This window comes from Xyrauchen texanus, chromosome 18, assembly GCF_025860055.1.
Source record: "Xyrauchen texanus isolate HMW12.3.18 chromosome 18, RBS_HiC_50CHRs, whole genome shotgun sequence".
In the NCBI taxonomy this organism is placed as follows: Eukaryota; Metazoa; Chordata; class Actinopteri; order Cypriniformes; family Catostomidae; genus Xyrauchen; species Xyrauchen texanus.
This window is the reverse complement of record NC_068293.1, coordinates 42,716,406-42,735,801: the sequence shown is the minus strand read 5'-3', so window position 1 is coordinate 42,735,801 and position 19,396 is coordinate 42,716,406. Positions and strand designations below refer to the sequence as shown.

The window sequence follows — 19,396 nt, the reverse complement described above, 5'->3', positions numbered from 1 at the left end:
GTTGTTTGTGGATCGTGGAGAGTAGCATGAGCCTCCACATGCTGTGAGTCTCCGCGCTGTCATGCACAACGAGTCACATGATAAGTAACCGTGCCACCACGAGGACCTACTAAGTAGTGGGAATTGGACATTCCAAAATGGTAGGAAAAAGGGGATAAAATACACATCAACAAAAAAAAAAAGGGGGGGGAAAGAGCACATTGACAGTTCAATTTTCTATTATGAATTATTTTATTAAGACACCATTTAGATGATAAAATTTAAATAAACTGTTGATATGGAAAACTCGTTCTCAAGAAATGGTATCGGGGGACATCCCTAATTTATAGTAATTAATCAAAGAAGTAATCAAGATTACAATCACAGCTGCCACAATTAACTAATCATGAAAAATAATAATACCTCTGTTTTCATCCAAATGTTTACAATTTTTAAGCACATTCTAATAATTCGACAAAAGAAAATGCAAACCATTGTGCTTTTCCATCCGCTTCGTCATGCACATTATCTTGAAGGAGCCCGCCTTGTCATGATGGAGCAGCTGAATGACCATCATTTTATGAAATGCTGCCAGGAGACACTGCAGAAAGAGTGTAATTTCTCTTAAAATGAGAGCCGAAATGCGCTGTAACTTCTGAATGTCAAGGGCTATGTTTGAAGAATTGTGTCCCAAGGTCAAACTTTCATTGGGTTCAAAACACATCATCGTTTTGCAAATGAACTGTTTCTGTCACCTCATTATGAACATCCATTTGAAGTTGTGGTAATGGTTGGGGCATGGGTTGTTGGTTCAGGGGTTGGGAACAGAACGGATGGGTTGGAGGTGGGTGGATGGGGCTCGGGCTGGTGGTGGCAGGTTGAAGGACAGTTGGACGTGATGGATGGTAGGTGACCTGGTGGACAGGCAGGATGGTGGAACGGGTGGAACTAGACAGGATGGGGTTTGGAGAGACATGGGACGGTGGAGGTTGGGACAGGTGGGTGATTCCATGGTGTGTATGTCCTTATTTAATTACCATGACTATGTCAAGTGGTTATTGGAATGTGGAACATGGTGAGAGTGGACAATAGGCTGGTATGCAGAACAATGATGATGCGGGAACATGGTTTAATGAATATCGAATGATTTGAATGAATTCATTGAACGTATGGAATCATGGAATGTGAATGGTGGAAGGTGAATTGTTTTCTGTGAAAATGGTGTCCAGAGGGGTGTCATCTTCATGTATAACCCTCACCAAAAAATCCCATCCATCACTTCCCACTAATCTGTTCATGCTGCCATGGATGACAGGCATGGTGAGGCCAGAGGTGGTGAACTGCATGGTGGAAGGTGGTGGCGTATGATGGGCATATGGTATATAGAACATGGAAAATCCGCACTGAAAATGAGAATGGGAATCAACAACATTGGTAAATGATGAACGGTATATAGAAATATCTCCTCATCCGTATGCGGGCTTGTGCAATCGCCATGACAACCCTTCATCATATAATATCCTCCCTTTTATCATTCCTCTTTGTCTAATGGCTTATGATTTAAAAACAAAATTTAAAATCCACAATAAATTAGTTGTTTCATTAATTTATTGTATAAGGGCATGGTGTAAACAATGAACATAGAGGCAGTGTAAACAATCTTCCTCAAGAGGTGAGACAGAACAAAATGATGGAATCATCGAGAACATTATGGAATCGTTCATCGGGGATGAACGGACATGGAATGGAATGAAACAAGAATGATGATGATGAATCGAGAATGGAATGATGATGGACTCAAGAATGGAATATAATTTGAAGAACAAAACAAAAAATAGTATGAAGGAAGCGGGCGTAGGCGTGGCAACGGGCGTATTTCCAGCGCTGCTTCAACTGGCGGCTGCCATCCGTATTCTACGTATACACCGCTTTCAGTTGTGTCGTATGCGCTTTCACTGAATGTCCATCCATATAATGCTGCTATAACGTACGCTGCCGCGGCATAATGCGTTGGTAGAAATGCCGCACATCATCATAAATAACGAAAATCATCAAGCTATTCATGGTAACTCTTCATGCGTGCAACAATGATATTGCTCAAATTATTCATGAAAATATAAATTTTAGAGAACATCGTTTCATTGGTAAATGCTGCGACGCGTAAATGGAAATTTGGTAGAAGAAATAGTGAAAAACAACATTTCTAGTATGGTATATATTTAATACTAATTTCGATATGATCACAGCTGAGGTATATAAATTTTCGGAACTGTGCAAAATCCTCAGAACAGAGTAAACAATTCATATGATGAGAATGAAATGTGGAGACCATGATGGAAGGTACCTTTCAGGCTGGTGTGGAATGAGCATGGTGCTATGATGAGGAGATGAAGTTTCGAACTCTTCATTTCATGGTGTGTTTAGTAAATGTGGTAAGACATTTCGTAACTACTTCGTATTTAATGACTGGTCATGAACATAATCGTTCGTATGAACAGAACATGAACAAGAACAGTTATGTAAATATGTATTCCTTTGTGGTGCAGGAATGGAACGATGGACAATGATTTGATTAGAACATCGAATGGAATGGAATGGATGATGGATGGAATCATCGATGAGGACTGGAATGGATGGAAGAATGATGATGAGTGGAATGGAATGGAATCTATAATTCAATAATAGGTCTAATACTAAATATAAGTAGCGAGACACTATACTGTAAAGAGCTGCATCGCCGGATGAGATGTTAAACTAAGGAGTCCTGACTCTCTGTGGTCATTAAAATCCCAGGACACTTCTAAGTAGGGGTGAGGGTGTAGACCCACCTGGTGCCTGGCCAAATTCCCCCAGTGACCCCTATCTATCGCTAGCTACCGTATTAATCTCCCATCCCTGAATTGGCTACATCACTCTACTCTCCTCACTCCTGTGGCTGGTGGGTGGTGGGCATGTCATGGCACTATGGCTGTGTTGCATCATCCATGCATGCTATATGGCAGCTACAGGTGCCTAGAGCAGCATATATAAATGTGAGGAGTGTTGTGTAGTGAGTTGAGGCTGAGCCAGTCCCATTTGTGAAATCATCTGCCCTATCCTGCTCTCATTGCAAATTCTGCTTTGTCATATACAAGCTGCTGAAAGAGGCAGAAAAGAAAAGAATGATAAAGACGAAATGTGTTTCAATGTAGGGAAATGCAGAGCTGATCAAAGCCTGCTGCATTCATGCATGGCATTTTAATTCAGTTAATTAACACCAGCAGGAGCAGATGATCACTAAAAGCAAGCCACACTCCTCCTGCCTTCTACAGGGGCGTTGAGTTCAGGACCAAGCTCATGCCAGCAGCGTTTCACAGCCTTGCATCATACTACTGCATTATGCAGACCTTTCGTTTTCAATTGATCTCATAGATGATGACATGACCAGGGGCCTCAGTTTTAAAGATAGAGTGTAAATTGTCCTAAATGTGAATGTAATCCAACCTGTTTGTTATGTGAAGATAATCTTAGTCACACATACATACTTAATACTGTGTGGTGCATGAGCACAAAAAGTTATGCAATTTTATACTTGCTGTACATGTTATGTCAGTTTTTGGCCTTGATATCAAGTATTGCTCCTTATTTTTAACATAGGACTTTAGCATCCAATCTGATTTTATGTGCATATAATAAATAAGGTTTAAGGCAGATAATAAGTTTGGAAAAATGTTTGCTGCTGCTGCTAAATCTGAGTCTTATTCATTCATACATGCATTAACACAATGTGTGTTTCTCTGCAGGAGTGGTCATGCCCTGATTGCGTTCATGTTGTCCAGGCAGGAAGGGAAGTTAAACAGGCAGCAGACTATGGAGTTGGGCCACCACATCCTAAAAGCGCCACATCTTTAAGGTGCATTATAGTTCTAGATTAACCTGTCTGGTGCAAGCTATTTTTGAGAGAATACATTTTAAAGACTGGAGACATAAATTGCAATTTTGTTTCATGCTTGTTAAGCTGCTGTTTAAATGTGTCTCCTCCTCTGGGCTCCTGTAATATGAGTTACCTATGAGCTACCATTATTATTAGTATCAAGTACATTGAAACTCTGCTAGGTTGGGAGGTGGTTGGGTCTCAGTCGGGTTGGGTTGGAACCTCATTGGTTGTGGAACAGGACAGAACGACAGGCAGGATGGATGAACATGGTTGGTGGATCGTGGACAGGTGACATGGTGTGGTTGAGAATGGACTGGAATCATTGAATCGAGTGCTATTACCTGGATGGAAAATTGTATGATTGGAACAAGTTGGAACAAGACATATGGTGAACGGTGGACAAGGAAAGGAGATGAACAAATCAGGGGTGTGAACACTAAATGGTATGGTAAACATGGACACAAGTGATATGTGATGGATGGATGGATGATGGAATGGAATGGAACGATGGAATCGATGAAACGATGGACATGGATGGAATGATGGAATGGACATGGAATGATGGACATGGACGAATGATTCAAGGACTGGGACGAGGTTGATGATTGGAATGGAATGAATGGATGACTCAAATAGAATGAAAATCATCAAGAATCCTATACCAAATCAAATCGAAACGAATTATCATTGAAGCCATTCTGTCAAAAATGACCGAAAAGTGCATGAGGTTAAGAAAATAGTTTATTTATAATCATGATGCGTTCATTTTAATCTCGTATTCATCATCAGTTAGGACATATAGTTCTAACAAAACAGAATAAAACAGTTTTTGTCATGAGAAATCGTTCAGTTTCACATTAAAGCGTGTCTTCAATCGGTGTTCTATGTATTCTCTGTATAAAATGCAAAAATTGGCAAGACGTGCTATTTTGAGGAAATCAAAGATGCAATCCTTAGAGGACTACTTCAGTAGATCAGCTCAGACCTTCTTTGCACATGCTTTCAGAAGAGGAGACAAACAAATTTAGATGCAGTGTGAATGTGGACAATATGGAGAAACTTAAAGTGTTGTACGGAGTTTCGATGTGTTGATTCTTGTGGCTTCTTTTGTAGGGTTTAAGTAAGAAGACCGGTGTGTCAGTCCAGTGTTCTCCAGGCATTATGGATCTGCTGCAGTACTGATGGTTTATCTGCTGCTCTGGCCTCCTGAGAAACCTCTACACATCCAATGTCAAGGTTTGAACACACAACACACTCTCGAAACGGGATTTCCACCTTAGCAGAAACAAGCGGCCTGTACTTGTGTATAATATTATTTTCCTGGACAAAACTCTTTGCTACAAGATTATGTCTCAGACTCTAGTCTCTAGCTGTCGATTTGAGACCGTCTCGGTGCTGATATGTTATTGCACCTAGACAAATAAGTCATAGACGAAGCCAATTAGAGTGCAGTATTTGCCACTGACCTTTGACCTCTTACGTGCCTACACCCCCACCAGAATGACTTTAAAGTTTTCCATGCAGACGTTTGATAATGAGAGGGCATCATTAGAATTAGGGCTGCAACTAATGATTATTTTGATAATCGATTCATCTAACGATTGTTCGACTATTCGCGATTGTTACAACGATTAATCATTAGCTCTTAACCGATTATTCTGCTTGTGCCCCAACTTTAACGGTTGTATTAAATGTGCTTACTAACAGTAAAGAGGACAAAATCATCTTTTAAAAATATCTCTAAATGACATTCACTGAATTAAAGGGGATTTGTTATATTTTTTTATTAAGTTTAATTCGGAAAAGAAATTCACTGCAATCTTCTTGTTATCGAAGTGTTTTTGTCTTGTTTTCCATTAAAAATGGTCTAAAATTCCTTCAAACTAGATAAGCTTTTATTTGAGAAGCAACATATAAGATATTTAGACTTTAAGAGAATGTATACACTCACCTAAAGGATTATTAGGAACACATACTAATACTGTGTTTGACCCCTTTCACCTTCAGAACTGCCTTAATTCTACGTGGCATTGATTCAACAAGGTGCTGAAAGCATTCTTTTGAAATGTTGGCCCATATTGATAGGATAGCATCTTGCAGTTGATGGAGATTTGTGGGATGCACATCCAGGGCACGAAGCTCCTGTTCCACCACATCCCAAAGATGCTCTATTGGGTTGAGATCTGGTGACTGTGGGGGCCATTTTAGTACAGTGAACTCATTGTCATGTTCAAGAAACCAATTTGAAATGATTCGAGCTTTGTGACATGGTGCATTATCCTGCTGGAAGTAGCCATCAGAGGATGGGTACATGGTGGCCATAAAGGGATGGACATGGTCAGAAACAATGCTCAGAAACAAAGGCCGTCAAGTGTGTCTCAGCCGGGTGCAGTTTCAGTCTCCCCCCCTCAGATCGGGACATTCACAACTCATAGAAGAGGCGCTGATCGCACAGATAAATGCCAGTTCCGGAGTTTGTAGTTAATTACATGATCTGCTTCTGTATTATCTGATATTTAATAAAGCTATAACGCATTAAATATAAACTGCATTAAAGATGTAATGCCGGGTGTTTCCTTTAAAGACGCTTCCTAATTAGAACGCAGAACTGCTGATGTTTACATGGGTGTAGCTGTCAGCTTCATTATTTAAAAAAAAACGCTCTTTGATATGTCACACCTCAACTTCCTGTTTCAATAAAAATAATGCATTTTCATATGGAAGAAAGTTGTGTTCATCAAAATGTTTCTTGGGGTCTTAAACACGTGTTATGATGATGCCTGTGAAGAAAAAACATTGAAAACGCTGCCGTGAATTCCTCCGCATGTCCTCACCATGGTTTTGATCCATTTCCATTTTCACGTAAGATTCAAAAATGAAAACGGTAAAATGTAATGGATGCTTGGCATTTTAAGTAATTACCAAGCCCTTTTAGATTCATTAAATAAAGTAAAGGTCATCTAATAGAAGTCAGCCCAGTGATTTGTTTGGTAGATAATGTGTGTTATTGAGGACACACTGCTGTAATGAGACTCAACAGCAATTATGGACTTTACCTTTAAGCAAAAATGATCTTATTTTTCTCCTCTGCTTTTAACATTCATCTTAACGTCCCCTCCACACCATTCTTCCTCCCAGCACAATGTGACAGTGTGTTTCCCATGGAAACATGTCCAGGTCACAATTCACCGGTGTGACAGGTGTGTTAATTTTGATATAAATGTTGTTATATTTTATTTTGTCATCACTGTACAATATCTGTTTATTAACATTAGTAAATGTGTTACAATATATTTACTATCATTCATAACCAGAACAAGTCTAAATATCCTTAATTAATCAATTGCTTGTCTACAACTGGTCTTAATTGCATTTCACTCCTTTCTCTCCTTGATTAAAGTGATTGACTCACATGCCGAACTGAACCAATGACATGCCTCTCCTCGCTCAGTCAGTCGACAGATCCTCATTCACGTAACGAGATGACCAAGTCATTCATTTAGTTCGCCAGTACATTTAAAGTATACCAGTATATTCAGTTCATTCATGAATGAGACTTATCATCTTGTTCAGACTTAAACGAATGACTCGTTTGGTTTAGTGAAGGGTGTATTCGTTCAGTCGGTCGAACCAAATGATATGCTGCCTCACAGCCTGCAAACGAATGCTATTGGCTCATGCTATAGTCAGGCTTTACAGGCATGAAGAGTCAGTCTCGTGCTTAAAAAAATAGCTCATTGGCTTCAAAAGGGAGAGACGTCTGTGAACGAGAGATATGAGTCAGTTTATGGAGGTGAACGAGTACGAGTACTCCCCTTTTTCTCACAATTTGGAATTCCCAATGTGTTAAGTCCTCGTGGACATGTAGTGATTTGCCTCAATCCGGGTGGTGGAAGACGAATCCCAGCTGCCTTCGCGTCTGAGACCGTCAACCCGCGCATCTTATCACGTGGCTTGTTGAGCGCATTGCCACGGAGACCTAGTGCGTGTGGAATCTTCACGCCATCCACCGCGGCATCCGTGCTTAACTCACTACACGCCCCACCGAGAATGAACCACATTATAGCAATCACGAGGAGGTTACCCCATGTGACTCTACCCTCCCTAGCAACCGGGCCAATTTGGTTGCTTAGGAGACCTGCCTCGAGTCACTAAGCATACCCTGGGATTCAAACTAGTGAACTAGCGAACTCCAGGTGTGGTACCCAGTGTCTGGTTTGATTACGTTCACTTATTTACCCAAGAGCTGTAACACAGATATGATCATCACTTTGGAGGTTTGATTTTACAAACAATATTCAAATTGCTGATGTGTTTGAAAACAACATACAAAACCTCTGCAAAAAAAACAAAACACACATTTAATGTTATAGGACATTTGACTTGCTGATGTATAGGTCATGTGATAACTAGCCTTGGTCTTTCCTATACTATAAGTAATATCAGTCTCTGAACTGTTTGATACCTGTCCACAGGTGAGTCGTTTGCTGATGCTGGGTGGGGCTGAATGTCAACTATCGATACGGAGGTGTTGAACAACTCCCCAGTGCTCTGCGTCCAGTCTCACCTGGGTCATCAGGAGATGGTCTCCCTGCTGCTGGAGTTTGGGGCGAATGTTGACGTGCTTTCAGAGAATGGCATGAGTTCACTCTGTTACGCATCGGCTGCTGGGCATCTGGAACTGGTCAGTCTGCTCTGTAAGAGAGGAGCCAAGGTGAGAGAAATTTGTAATACACTGAATACATATAACTTTCATTTATGAATCCTTTTAGAATCCTTCATACGGATTAATTAATTCTATTGGTCGACCGAGTGTCGTTTTTGCCGATACGATAACTAAACCACATACACACATGCAGCGACTTCCAGCGACCTCATCTCATTCATTTTCAATTAGAGCTGGTGACTTTTGGCAACACAACAAAGTTGAGAAAAGTTGTACTTTATGCAAATGAGGAGCGACTTTCGGGAGCGGCAACCAATAGGAGTGAAGAAGGTGTCAGTGGAGCCCACATCACCCGTCTCAAGCGATAAAGTCGTTGCATGTGTGTACAGGGCTTAAGGTGGTGGAAAGGGCTGATATCCGATTAATCAGCCTTTAGTTAAAAAAGTACTGTAAAGGTACAGACATTTTCCACCATCGAGCCAAACGGTTCGGAGCATGGTACGGTTAAAGTAGCATTTCCACTAGAGCACGCGTTCGGCAGCACACGATTGTCTTAGCCTGGGGTTCTTGGCACGGTTAGCTAACCATACTCAACCCTTCTCAACCACGCTCTAGTACGTGGCTGACTCGCTTAGTGAATCTTCATGATTTTATAATGATGGTTTTAACTAGTGTTGTAGCCTAATTGTATTTTCCTACATGCCTTTTTCAGTCAAGGAAGTAGAATACTAGTTCATTTAAACTCAAAATATATCAATATATTCTCATAAGCTGTTTTCATATAACACTTGCTGTATATAATATTTTGTCAATAAATATCCTTTTTAGCTAGTCTGGTAACTTCGTGTAATGGCAATTGTTCTTGGTTATTTTGGGTTCACTCATACACCTGCTGTCAATATGAAGAAAATATCGGATTACCTCAGATTCACAGTTTGAGGAACAATTGCAGAAATGATAGAAATAGCATGCTACAGATTTGGTGCATAATATGGGACTTTTAACCATAAACAAGCCTGAAACATATCAATATTCGGTGTGACCACCTTTGCCTTTAAAACAGCCCCAATTATTCTTGATACACCTGGACACAGTTTCTGTTGGTTGTTGGCAGATTGGATGTTCAAGCTTCTTGGAGAATTCTCCACAGTTCTTCTATATATTTCGGCTGTCTCGATTGCTTCTCTTTATGTAATCTCAGACTGACTCGATGTTCTGTGGGGGGCACTGTGAGGGCAATGCCATCTGTTGCAGGACTCCCTGTTCTTCTATTCTAATCTTTTCTATTTGCAAAAGTAATGTTTGGGAGTCTAACATTTATGTTTCCTATAGACACATTAAAGCTGAAGATATAAATAACCATCTTAAGACAAGTGCTTTTGTGAAACATCTTTTACACAGTACTGTATATATATATATATATATATATATATATATATATATATTGTTATATATCTGTTCAACCCTTTTTGATCTCACAAATCTTTAGCTGATGTGCCTAAAACCTTTGCACAGTACTGTATGTAATAATAATCTAACAAAAATAACCATTAAAGACAAAAACAAAGAAAAGTCAAATGTTCTGGGGTGTTGATGGGGAAAATTAGATTAATTGACATGAAATCTGTCACAATGGGGCGGCTGTGGCTCAGGTGGTAGAGCGGTTTGGCTACCAATCACAGGGTTGGTGGTTTGATTACCGGCCCACATGACTCCACATGCCGAAGTGTCCTTGGGCAAGACACTGAACCCCAAGTTGCTCCCAATGGCAGGCTAGTGCCTAACATGGTAGCTCTGTCGCCATTGGTGTGTGAGTGTGAATGGGTGATTGGGACACAGTGTAAAGTGCTTTGGTAACCTCTAAGGTTAAAAAAAGCGCTATATAAGTGTAGACCATAGACCAATCCAAAAAAAAAACATTAATTTATATTTTTTTTTTTTATTGACAATTTTTTAGTTTTCACAAACAAACAAAAAACTAAAAAACAGCATGCACAAATAACAGACACCATCCTCTGGCACCCCGATGCTTTTAAGTTCAAATTTTGCCTTTTTTTTTTTGGCAAAAAGCGACAAACAGAAATATCGGTTCTAACTAGAATTCATTCTTACATGAGTCAGCATGAAACGCTGTGTGCAGTCCATTTAACGACATTATCTGACACATTTCTGAGTGAAACAGCTTATTCAACACGAATGAGAGGAATTGAATGGATGGCGAAAGCGTTACATACCACAGCCAGATGGTTTGAGGGGAAGGGTTGAAAAGTAAAAGGGATTTGTAACATCATCTGAAATGGAATGCGTGTTTAGAATTTAGAATGTGTGTTCAGAATTTAGAATGTGTGTTCAGAAGGACATTTTGATTTAATGTTGCTTGAAGAAAAGTTAAAGTAACATGCATCATGTAGCAGTAATGGAATGTCTGTGTTTTTGTATTGAGCTTTTCAGGTGTACCTCACTGATGTGTACTTATTATTTAATTAATTAAACCTTAATTAAATCTCGACGCTTTGTTTGCGGTCAGGTGGATCACGTGGACAAGAGTGGTCAGTGTGCATTAGTGCATGCGGCTCTGCGGGGTTATCCTGAGGTCATTACTTGTTTGCTGGAGTTGACCTGGAGTGATGAAGGTCATCAGATGGAACTCAGCCTAAAGAACAAAGCACTGCAGCAGGGACTCATAGCAGCCTGCAGTATGGGACATATACATGTAAGCACACACACTTGCAAGTATTGGAGTGATGTGTTTTTTCCATTGCAATTCAATCAATAATCCTGTTGACGTTCATGAGTGCGCTCACACACTGGAGAGTTTTTTTGCTTTTACTGTCCAGTTGAAATAATCTGGTCAAACTGTATATATTTTCAAGTTCTAAGCCTCAAGCATCGATATAAGACCTCTGTTTAACTATTGAAATCTCATAGCGAAAGTAATCTTTATGTTGTGGCTGATCGATGTATATACTGTATATACACCTATTAGCCACAACATTAAAACCACCTGCCTAATATTGTGTAGGTCCCCCTCGTGCCACCAAAACAGTATATAATGAAATATATTCGCATACATACGAGTTAATGGGGATGTTTGCACACTGTGCTGTGGATTTGTATGCATACTGGCTGCAATTTCATCTCACTGAATTATAATAAAGCCCTCCATATTATAGGTGATTTAAGGATACGGTTGCCATGGGAGAACAGCCATGGCAACAGGTCAGTGTTTAATGCTGAGCAGTTTCAGCTCTTGTGTATTCATTTACCTTACTGACAAAAGTACCTTTAGATTGTACCAGCATCAACACTTCAGTCCACACTTATTAATTCAGCATGTGTTAGAGCAGTGTTTCAACTCTGCAGGGGGTATGGTAAGGAACCATCTGAAAAGTCCACACATTATGGAGTCGATGATGCGCAATACCCAACCCAGTACTGGCAGATATTCTGGCGTACCGGCAGCTCTTATTATAAAGTGCTGGTACTGTGTCCTGCTGTCCTATAACAATTCCTGTGTTTGTTTTGAGTGACCCGCTTAGACCCACCCCAACAACATTTCTCAACCAATGATGTGAGATGGGAGTGTGACTATATGACTGTTTGAACAGTAACAGATGAGGCTTGTATTCGGAAAGCTGTTTTAAAAACATTGTGGGGAGATTCACTAAGAATGAATTGCAGCCAGTAAAAACACAGTTTTTTGCACGCACTGTCTGCGCTCATTTAGCACCCGATTCACTAAATGATGCCGTTCAGGCAACAAAATTGCTGCTGAATGCTATTTGCACAGCAATTGCACAGGAGGATGCAACAGACCATCATATTTGACACACCCTGCCGGGACTGTACAGCATCACTGTGATCCAGACACTTTAAGCATCTCTAAAGACTAATTTACACAGAAAGGAAGCGTGTGTGACAGTAATGTAAGCGCAGCGTAGTTCTAGCGGGAAGACTAGCAGCTGTGCATCATCGCATCATTAGCTTGGTAACTCCTAGCCAATCACATGTAAGCCGTTGTTTATAAGTCTGCTCACAATCTATCACATTGCTGTTTCAGTGTGCTAACACGGCAACCTCCTCCACCCCACCACCACCAGTTGAGCCCTGTCCTGCACGGGGGTGGCACTAGCTTCGTAGGAATTACATCAGCTTTAAATATACATATTTCCAAAATACCTTGTGTGAACGTTATCTATGTGTTAGAGAGGGGGTGTGCAAAATGATGTTAACATTTTGGAGGGCTATACTACTGTAAAACATCTGGGAACCACTTTGTTAGTGAGATGCCTCTCTTTACTTCCATTTGATTGGCCCAGCTAGCAGGTTATTTTGCCCAAGAACCCACTCAGACAAGAAGAGACCATCTGACCGACATATAAAATCATGAATCACAGCTTTAGTTTTTGTATGCTATTTAGGATGAAAAAAATGGCATGAAAAATAATTTAAATAATGCTGTGGCAGATTTCACAAACATTATTTTCTAAATAAATGTTTTATAAATCATCTGTAATTAGTATTGCTTCCCTTTCAAAAGTAGTAAAAAATAGTGCCTCGGAAGATTTGATGCATCTAACCTGGTGATCTTCGGCTAATCCGGTGACTAGTATCTAATAAAATTTATTTTCCCTTATGGAGTTGTGGAGAGAAAAAAAAAGGCATCTTTGATTTTGGTACTGTTGGTGAATTTTCCACTGACAGGTGTTTTCTTTTATAGATTATTTGTTTATTTGTACGCTTTGATTTGATTCAGCTCATTAGTATCATTGTAAGGTTTGTTTTAACCCATGTATGTCGTAACCCCTTAAAACTTAAAAGAGTTTGTTGTCACTTTCTGGCATTATTGTATGTCATTGATGTGAACTGGTGTTTTGGCAGGTGCTGGAAGGCTTGTTGACGTTGAATAATGAACTGACTGTACAGATTGATGCTCATGACACGCTTTGGGGTGAAACAGGTACGTTCTGTTTTTCTCCAACATTTTATTCTCTCTTGCTCTCACTGTCTTTCCCTCCTACTTTGTCTTTATTTCTGTTCCATTACAAGTAACAGTTACAGCTGTTATTGATTGCAGCTCTACAGAAAATCACTTTTTAACAACCCAAAGAGTTGATGCAGTTTAGTCTAAAAGGTTTCCTCTGGCATCTCAGAATGTTTTCTTTAGAATTGAACGTCTCTTGGTTCGTTGTTACATTGAACACAGTGTATTTTTGCCATATTGTTTGGACAGATTGTTTTACTCATACTTACACTTACCTGCGGCATTCAAAAGGTCTCCTTTTGGAAAACAGGAAGGTTGCAGTGATGTGTGAGTACTTGGAAATTATTTGTGAAATAAATAAAGTATGGGGTGATATAACTATAAAAAAAGACATGTCAATTTATCGTGTATTTCAGTGCGATTAATTATATAAATATACCATCGGAGCAATTCAGACTTGAAGCTCCACCTGTTTTCAGCAGGGGGCAGTAAGCAAAACTCCAGATGTTTAGGCAACACGCAACTTTTCTGACAACAAACCACACTCAGGCTTGCTTGACATTTGCACCAGCACAAGATAAGAATGAGTCCTTGCATTAAACCACAGCTGGACGGAGCGAAGGTCAAGATGCAGGGATCTCGAGAAGTGTTTTACTATGCTTTAAACTACGTTTAACTTGACACAGTGATGTAAAAAAAGGGTGCGTTCATGATGCAACACAACCAAAGTGAGATGATCCAAATGCATCCGTCTGATGCCTGTGTTCATTTATGGGTCCTTAGAAAAGCACTTATAATAAATCTTTCTTGGTCAGATTGACAAATGTAATTGCATAACAGGTGGACTGTAGACCAGTGATAGGCTTGTGTTCAATAAAATGGAAATGAACCAGTGGGGATTTCTTTAAGACTGCAAGGGAAGCTCAGCTTCCCCTATAATGTCAAAAAAATAATGGTCAAATATGTACTATTGTGTAAACAATTTATTGACTAAAAATGCGTTAGAACACGTTCATCTCGAAGACGAGTTCGTTCAGAATCAGCTACATTACATATAGCAGGTCGGCTGACTCGATTTACTTCTCATACATTCCCGTAGCGTCAGTGCATTTCCCTGTTGAAGCCGGCGTCCATTGACTTCAATGGGGCTGCTCTGAACAGTTTTTTCAGTGCTCGAAAATAGGCGGTCATTGGATAAATGCTGCGATTATGTCCGCCCACGGACGCTCAAGCGTCTCTGGGGGTGAATGAGAGTGGGCTGGCCGGACTCCGGGCTTCAGCGTGATGATTGGAGGATCTGTCGAAAGACTGCATCTCCTTTTGATTGACAGCGAATCTGTACTATAAGAAGTCACTGAAGCTATTTACGCTCAGTCCCATCGCGGATTTCTCAAGTGTAGTCGAAAGACAAACTGCTGCAACCTATTTCTTTATATTTGTTTGGCGAAATTGCTAGTCAATTTGCATAATACATTTCACACAATTATACACCACATTCCTTGTTTCAGTTTTACCAAGTTTAATATATTTTTGTTTTTAGAGCGTTAGTTCGTTAGTTCGTTCATTCATTCATTCATACAGTAGGCTAGGCTAGCGTCGTGCGGGTGAAACTGCGCTGCGATGGCAGGCGGTGCTAATATTGTCGACCTGATTTTGGCGAAGCCATTTGAAGAATCTTCCTTACGAGGAAAAAATTAGAATTAAACAGCAGGGCAGATCAACACCTAAGATTGATTTAGTGCAAAAAATAGGGTAAATAAGTTTATAATGTAGGCCGAAAATGAGCTTCCCCTCTTTGAAAGACCAGCAGCCGCCACTGAAATGAACAATATATTGCCTTCTAAAGCCTTGGCTCTGCAATGGTATGCGGCAATACAATGAAGTCAGCTGACAACCTGAATGTGCTGAATGATCAGGTTATCCCATCAGTGAATGTTTTCTTCCCTCATGGCATGGGCATATTCCAGGATGACAATGCCAAGATTTGTAGGGCTCAAATTGTGAAAGAGTGGTTCAGGGAGCATTTTCATACATGAACTGGCCACCAGTCTTTGGGATGTGCTGGAGAAGACTTTATGGAGTGGTTGGACTCTCCCGTCATCAATACAAGATCTCGGCCAAAAATGTATGCAATAAATGTTGTGACTTTGCATAAGGTTGTCAAAACAAAGCTAAAGGCGGCCAACAAATGATTAGAGTATGCAACTTTCTTTATTTTTTGTCCATGCAGTGTATTCAATTATTGTTGTGTGAGGGGGATTTCTCAGCAAACATTTATATTGGCGATTAACTTCTCTGGCATATCATTTAGGGGTGGGGGAAAAATCGATTGTTACAAATCACGATTCTTGAGACAAACTATTTTAAAATCGGCACCCTGATGAAAAATGTTTTTTTTTTTAATGTAATAAAAAAAATACACCTTTATCTTAATGCCAATACAATAATTGATGTATAAATCTAGGAAGCTATATTTGTGCAGAGTTCCACATGAACAGGTTTTGTCTCTTTAATTCTTTACATTTAGTCCTTTAATGCATGCTACGGCCATTAAAGTGCCGCTTGTTAACTGTCGGACATCTAATCCTTTGCTGTGATCAATGTTCCTGTTATTATGCATAATCCAAAAGTTTATTTGAGAGGTGTTTTGGAGAGTATTTGTCAGAAGTCCAAGTTTAAGGACTTGAAAACCAGCAACTTGAGACTTGACTCGAGACTTGATGGTTAAGCCTCGAGACTTGACTCGAGACTTGATGGTTAAGCCTCGAGACTTGACTCGAGACTTGATGGTTTAGACTCGAGACTTGACTCGAGACTTGATGGTTAAGCCTCGAGACTTGACTTCGAGACTTGATGGTTAAGCCTCCGAGACTTGACTTCGAGACTTGATGGTTAAGCTCTCGAGACTTGACTCCGAGACTTGATGGTTTAGGACTTGAGACTTGACTCCGAGACTTGATGGTTTAGACTTGAGACTTGACTCCGACACTTGATGGTTTAGACTCTGAGACTTGACCTCGACACCTTGATGGTTTAGACTTGAGACTTGACTTCGACACTTGATGGTTTAGACTTGAGACTTGACTCGAGACTTGATGGTTTAGACTTGAGACTTGACTCGAGACTTGATGGTTTAGACTTGAGACTTGACTCGAGACTTGATGGTTTAGACTTGAGACTTGACTCGAGACTTGCTGGTATAGATTTGAGACTTGACTCGAGACTTGATGGTTAAGCCTCGAGACTTGACTCGAGACTTGATGGTTTAGACTTGAGACTTGACTCGACACTTGATGGTTTAGACTTGAGACTTGACTCGAGACTTGATGGTTTAGACTTGAGACTTGACTCGAGACTTGATGGTTTAGACTTGAGACTTGACTCGAGACTTGCTGGTATAGATTTGAGACTTGACTCGAGACTTGCTGGTATAGATTTGAGACTTGACTCGAGACTTGCTGGTATAGATTTGAGACTTGACTCGAGACTTGCTGGTATAGATTTGAGACTTGACTCGAGACTTGCTGGTATAGATTTGAGACTTGACTCGAGACTTGATGGTTTAGACTTGAGACTTGACTCGAGACTTGCTGGTATAGATTTGAGACTTGACTCGAGACTTGCTGGTTAAGACTCTAGACTTGACGATTAAGACTTGAACATGTGTGACTTGCTCCCACCTCTGGTAATTCTATCTGACACTGCTTTAATAAATATGGTTAGCTGTAAAAAGGCTTATCAAACTGTTGGATGCTGCGCTCTACATGTCACGCCCCACAATATTTTTAATCTAACAGCTGTGCACTTCTTAATGCTGATTGACATGTGATTTCAAGAGCTCTGATTACTTGAAGCACGTCATCTGTGTCCAGGAAGCGCAAAAGCAGTTTTGTTTCACTCTGTAAGCTTTAAGCTTTTACTTGCATTAATAGTGATAAGTGGTTATAGTTATTTAGCTTATTTATTTGATGAATATCTGTTATTTACCCTGTTAAATGGCCGTCCTTTACATCCATATGAACAAATATGAACGAGCCAAATTAATCGACATCTCATATCCAAACAATGACAACTTTGGCATTTAATCAATCAAATCAATCATCCTAAACATAATATAAAAACATACAGTTTAGTTCATAATTTTGTTAAGATTTGGATCATTCTTATTAATAATTGAAGCCAACAAAATCCATCAAATGGCTCCAACATTTCTGAATCTGCTCTAAAATGGCTTGAAAGTGTGAATCAGAGTTATGGATCAATCAATTCATTGAAATAGCTTGAACTGACTCACGGAAATGAATCAAACATACCAGCTCTAATGCGGTTTTTGCAAATAAGAAATTCTGTTTAAATACTCACAAGTCACATGACAAGAACGGATCGTAAAGCTAGTCTAATGACACGCTCTTTAGGAAATTTAATATCCAAATAATGTGCTTTGAAATCACTGCTGTGTTTGCAAACACAAGCAAAATCATTGCAAATGTGTCTTGAATATTGAACATATCACCCTGGTCTAGAACCTGCCTGCTGTAGACCAAGAGCCTTGTGTTTGGCTGTAGTCACGAGTCCATTAATGTCAGACATGGCTATTTATCTCACTTAATTGCACATCCAGTTGTTTGACCTTCAATGGCTTTATGTGCAAACCACCGCAATGTAAAGAAAAAGAAACCGTGGTATTGTGAGAGTGCTGCCAGGTGTGGAGCACACGTGTGGGAATCAATATAAGATCAAGTCTGGTAACACGTGACAAGAAGGCCATTGAGATGGAGAGAGAGAGTAACAAAATGTGAAGGCAAAGAAATGTGAAGCTTATAATTCAATAAAGTCACTTAACTTAACAGCTCAAATAATACCCACATTTTAACAGAAGAATTAATGTGTGCAAATCATCATTTTAGGGTATTTTGACATCACATTGTCATGGCAACAAAGTTGTAAAATTGGTTATAACTTAACACAGATGTGGTTAGTAAGTGATTTTATCACACTAAAATCATGTTAACACACATATTGTCTACGTCTTGTGTCTACAGTGAAGTATTTTATTGTTTACTTATTGGCCCCATTCACTTCCACTGTAACGTTTATTGCCAAAATAATAATAATAAAGTCAAAATAATTTTGTGTGGTAATCAATATTATTATTATTATTCCTTTAAGCCTTTTATAAATGAACCAACACGTAACTTAATAAATTGACATTATGGCAACAGTCATGTATAAAATAATGAATTTTATAACAAAAAATGGATGTTAGACAGAATTGCTGCCTCAGTTACCATTAACTGTCATTGTATGGAAAAAAGATGCAATGGAACTGAATGGTGACTGAGACTAAAATTTCCTCTTGTGTTCCATGGACAAAACGTGGGAGTGAGTAAATGATGATAGATTTATAATTTTTGGATGAACTATCCTTTCCAGGTTCAATACATGTTAAGTTCAATCAACAGCATTTGTGGTGTGATGTTGATTAAAACACAAATTAAAAAAGAAAAATCATGATTTCAGTGAGGCACTTACAGTGGAAGTGAATGGTATGGAGGACAAAACATGCAAAAATAATAAATAAATACATAATTAAATAAATGTAATAATAAGAAAATAAATAAAGGAATAAATGTCTTGATAAAACAAATATAATTCGTTTTTAATGAAAGTTATTCCTGAATTAATTTTTGTATGACTTTTTTCCTTTATTTATTATTTTCTCTTTTTATTGATATTTTTATTCTTTAAAAAAAATTTATTCTTTCATTTGTTTTTGTTTTTTTATTATTTATTTATGCATTCATTTATTTTTATATTTATTTATTCCCACATGTATTTATTTCTATATTTA

General features: G+C 39.2%; 1 protein-coding gene across 5 annotated transcripts in view; it reads left to right on the top strand.

The window, feature by feature from the left end:
• Positions 1-19,396, top strand: part of LOC127658658 (protein TANC1-like) — a 260,584-nt gene that overhangs the window by 217,730 nt on the left and 23,458 nt on the right. For 2 of the 5 annotated variants that reach the window (XR_007972434.1, XM_052148061.1), the window contains exon 18: positions 13,443-13,521. The exons of 2 other annotated variants lie outside the window; for them this stretch is intronic. Coding sequence is in view for 2 of the 3 variants with exons in the window: in XM_052148061.1 (XP_052004021.1) it covers positions 13,443-13,521 (79 nt within the window). In the remaining variant the exon portion in view is untranslated. Of the gene's footprint in view, positions 1-11,088; positions 11,275-13,442; positions 13,522-19,396 lie in introns of all 5 variants that reach the window. One more of the 5 variants, XM_052148063.1, reaches the window with a different exon arrangement.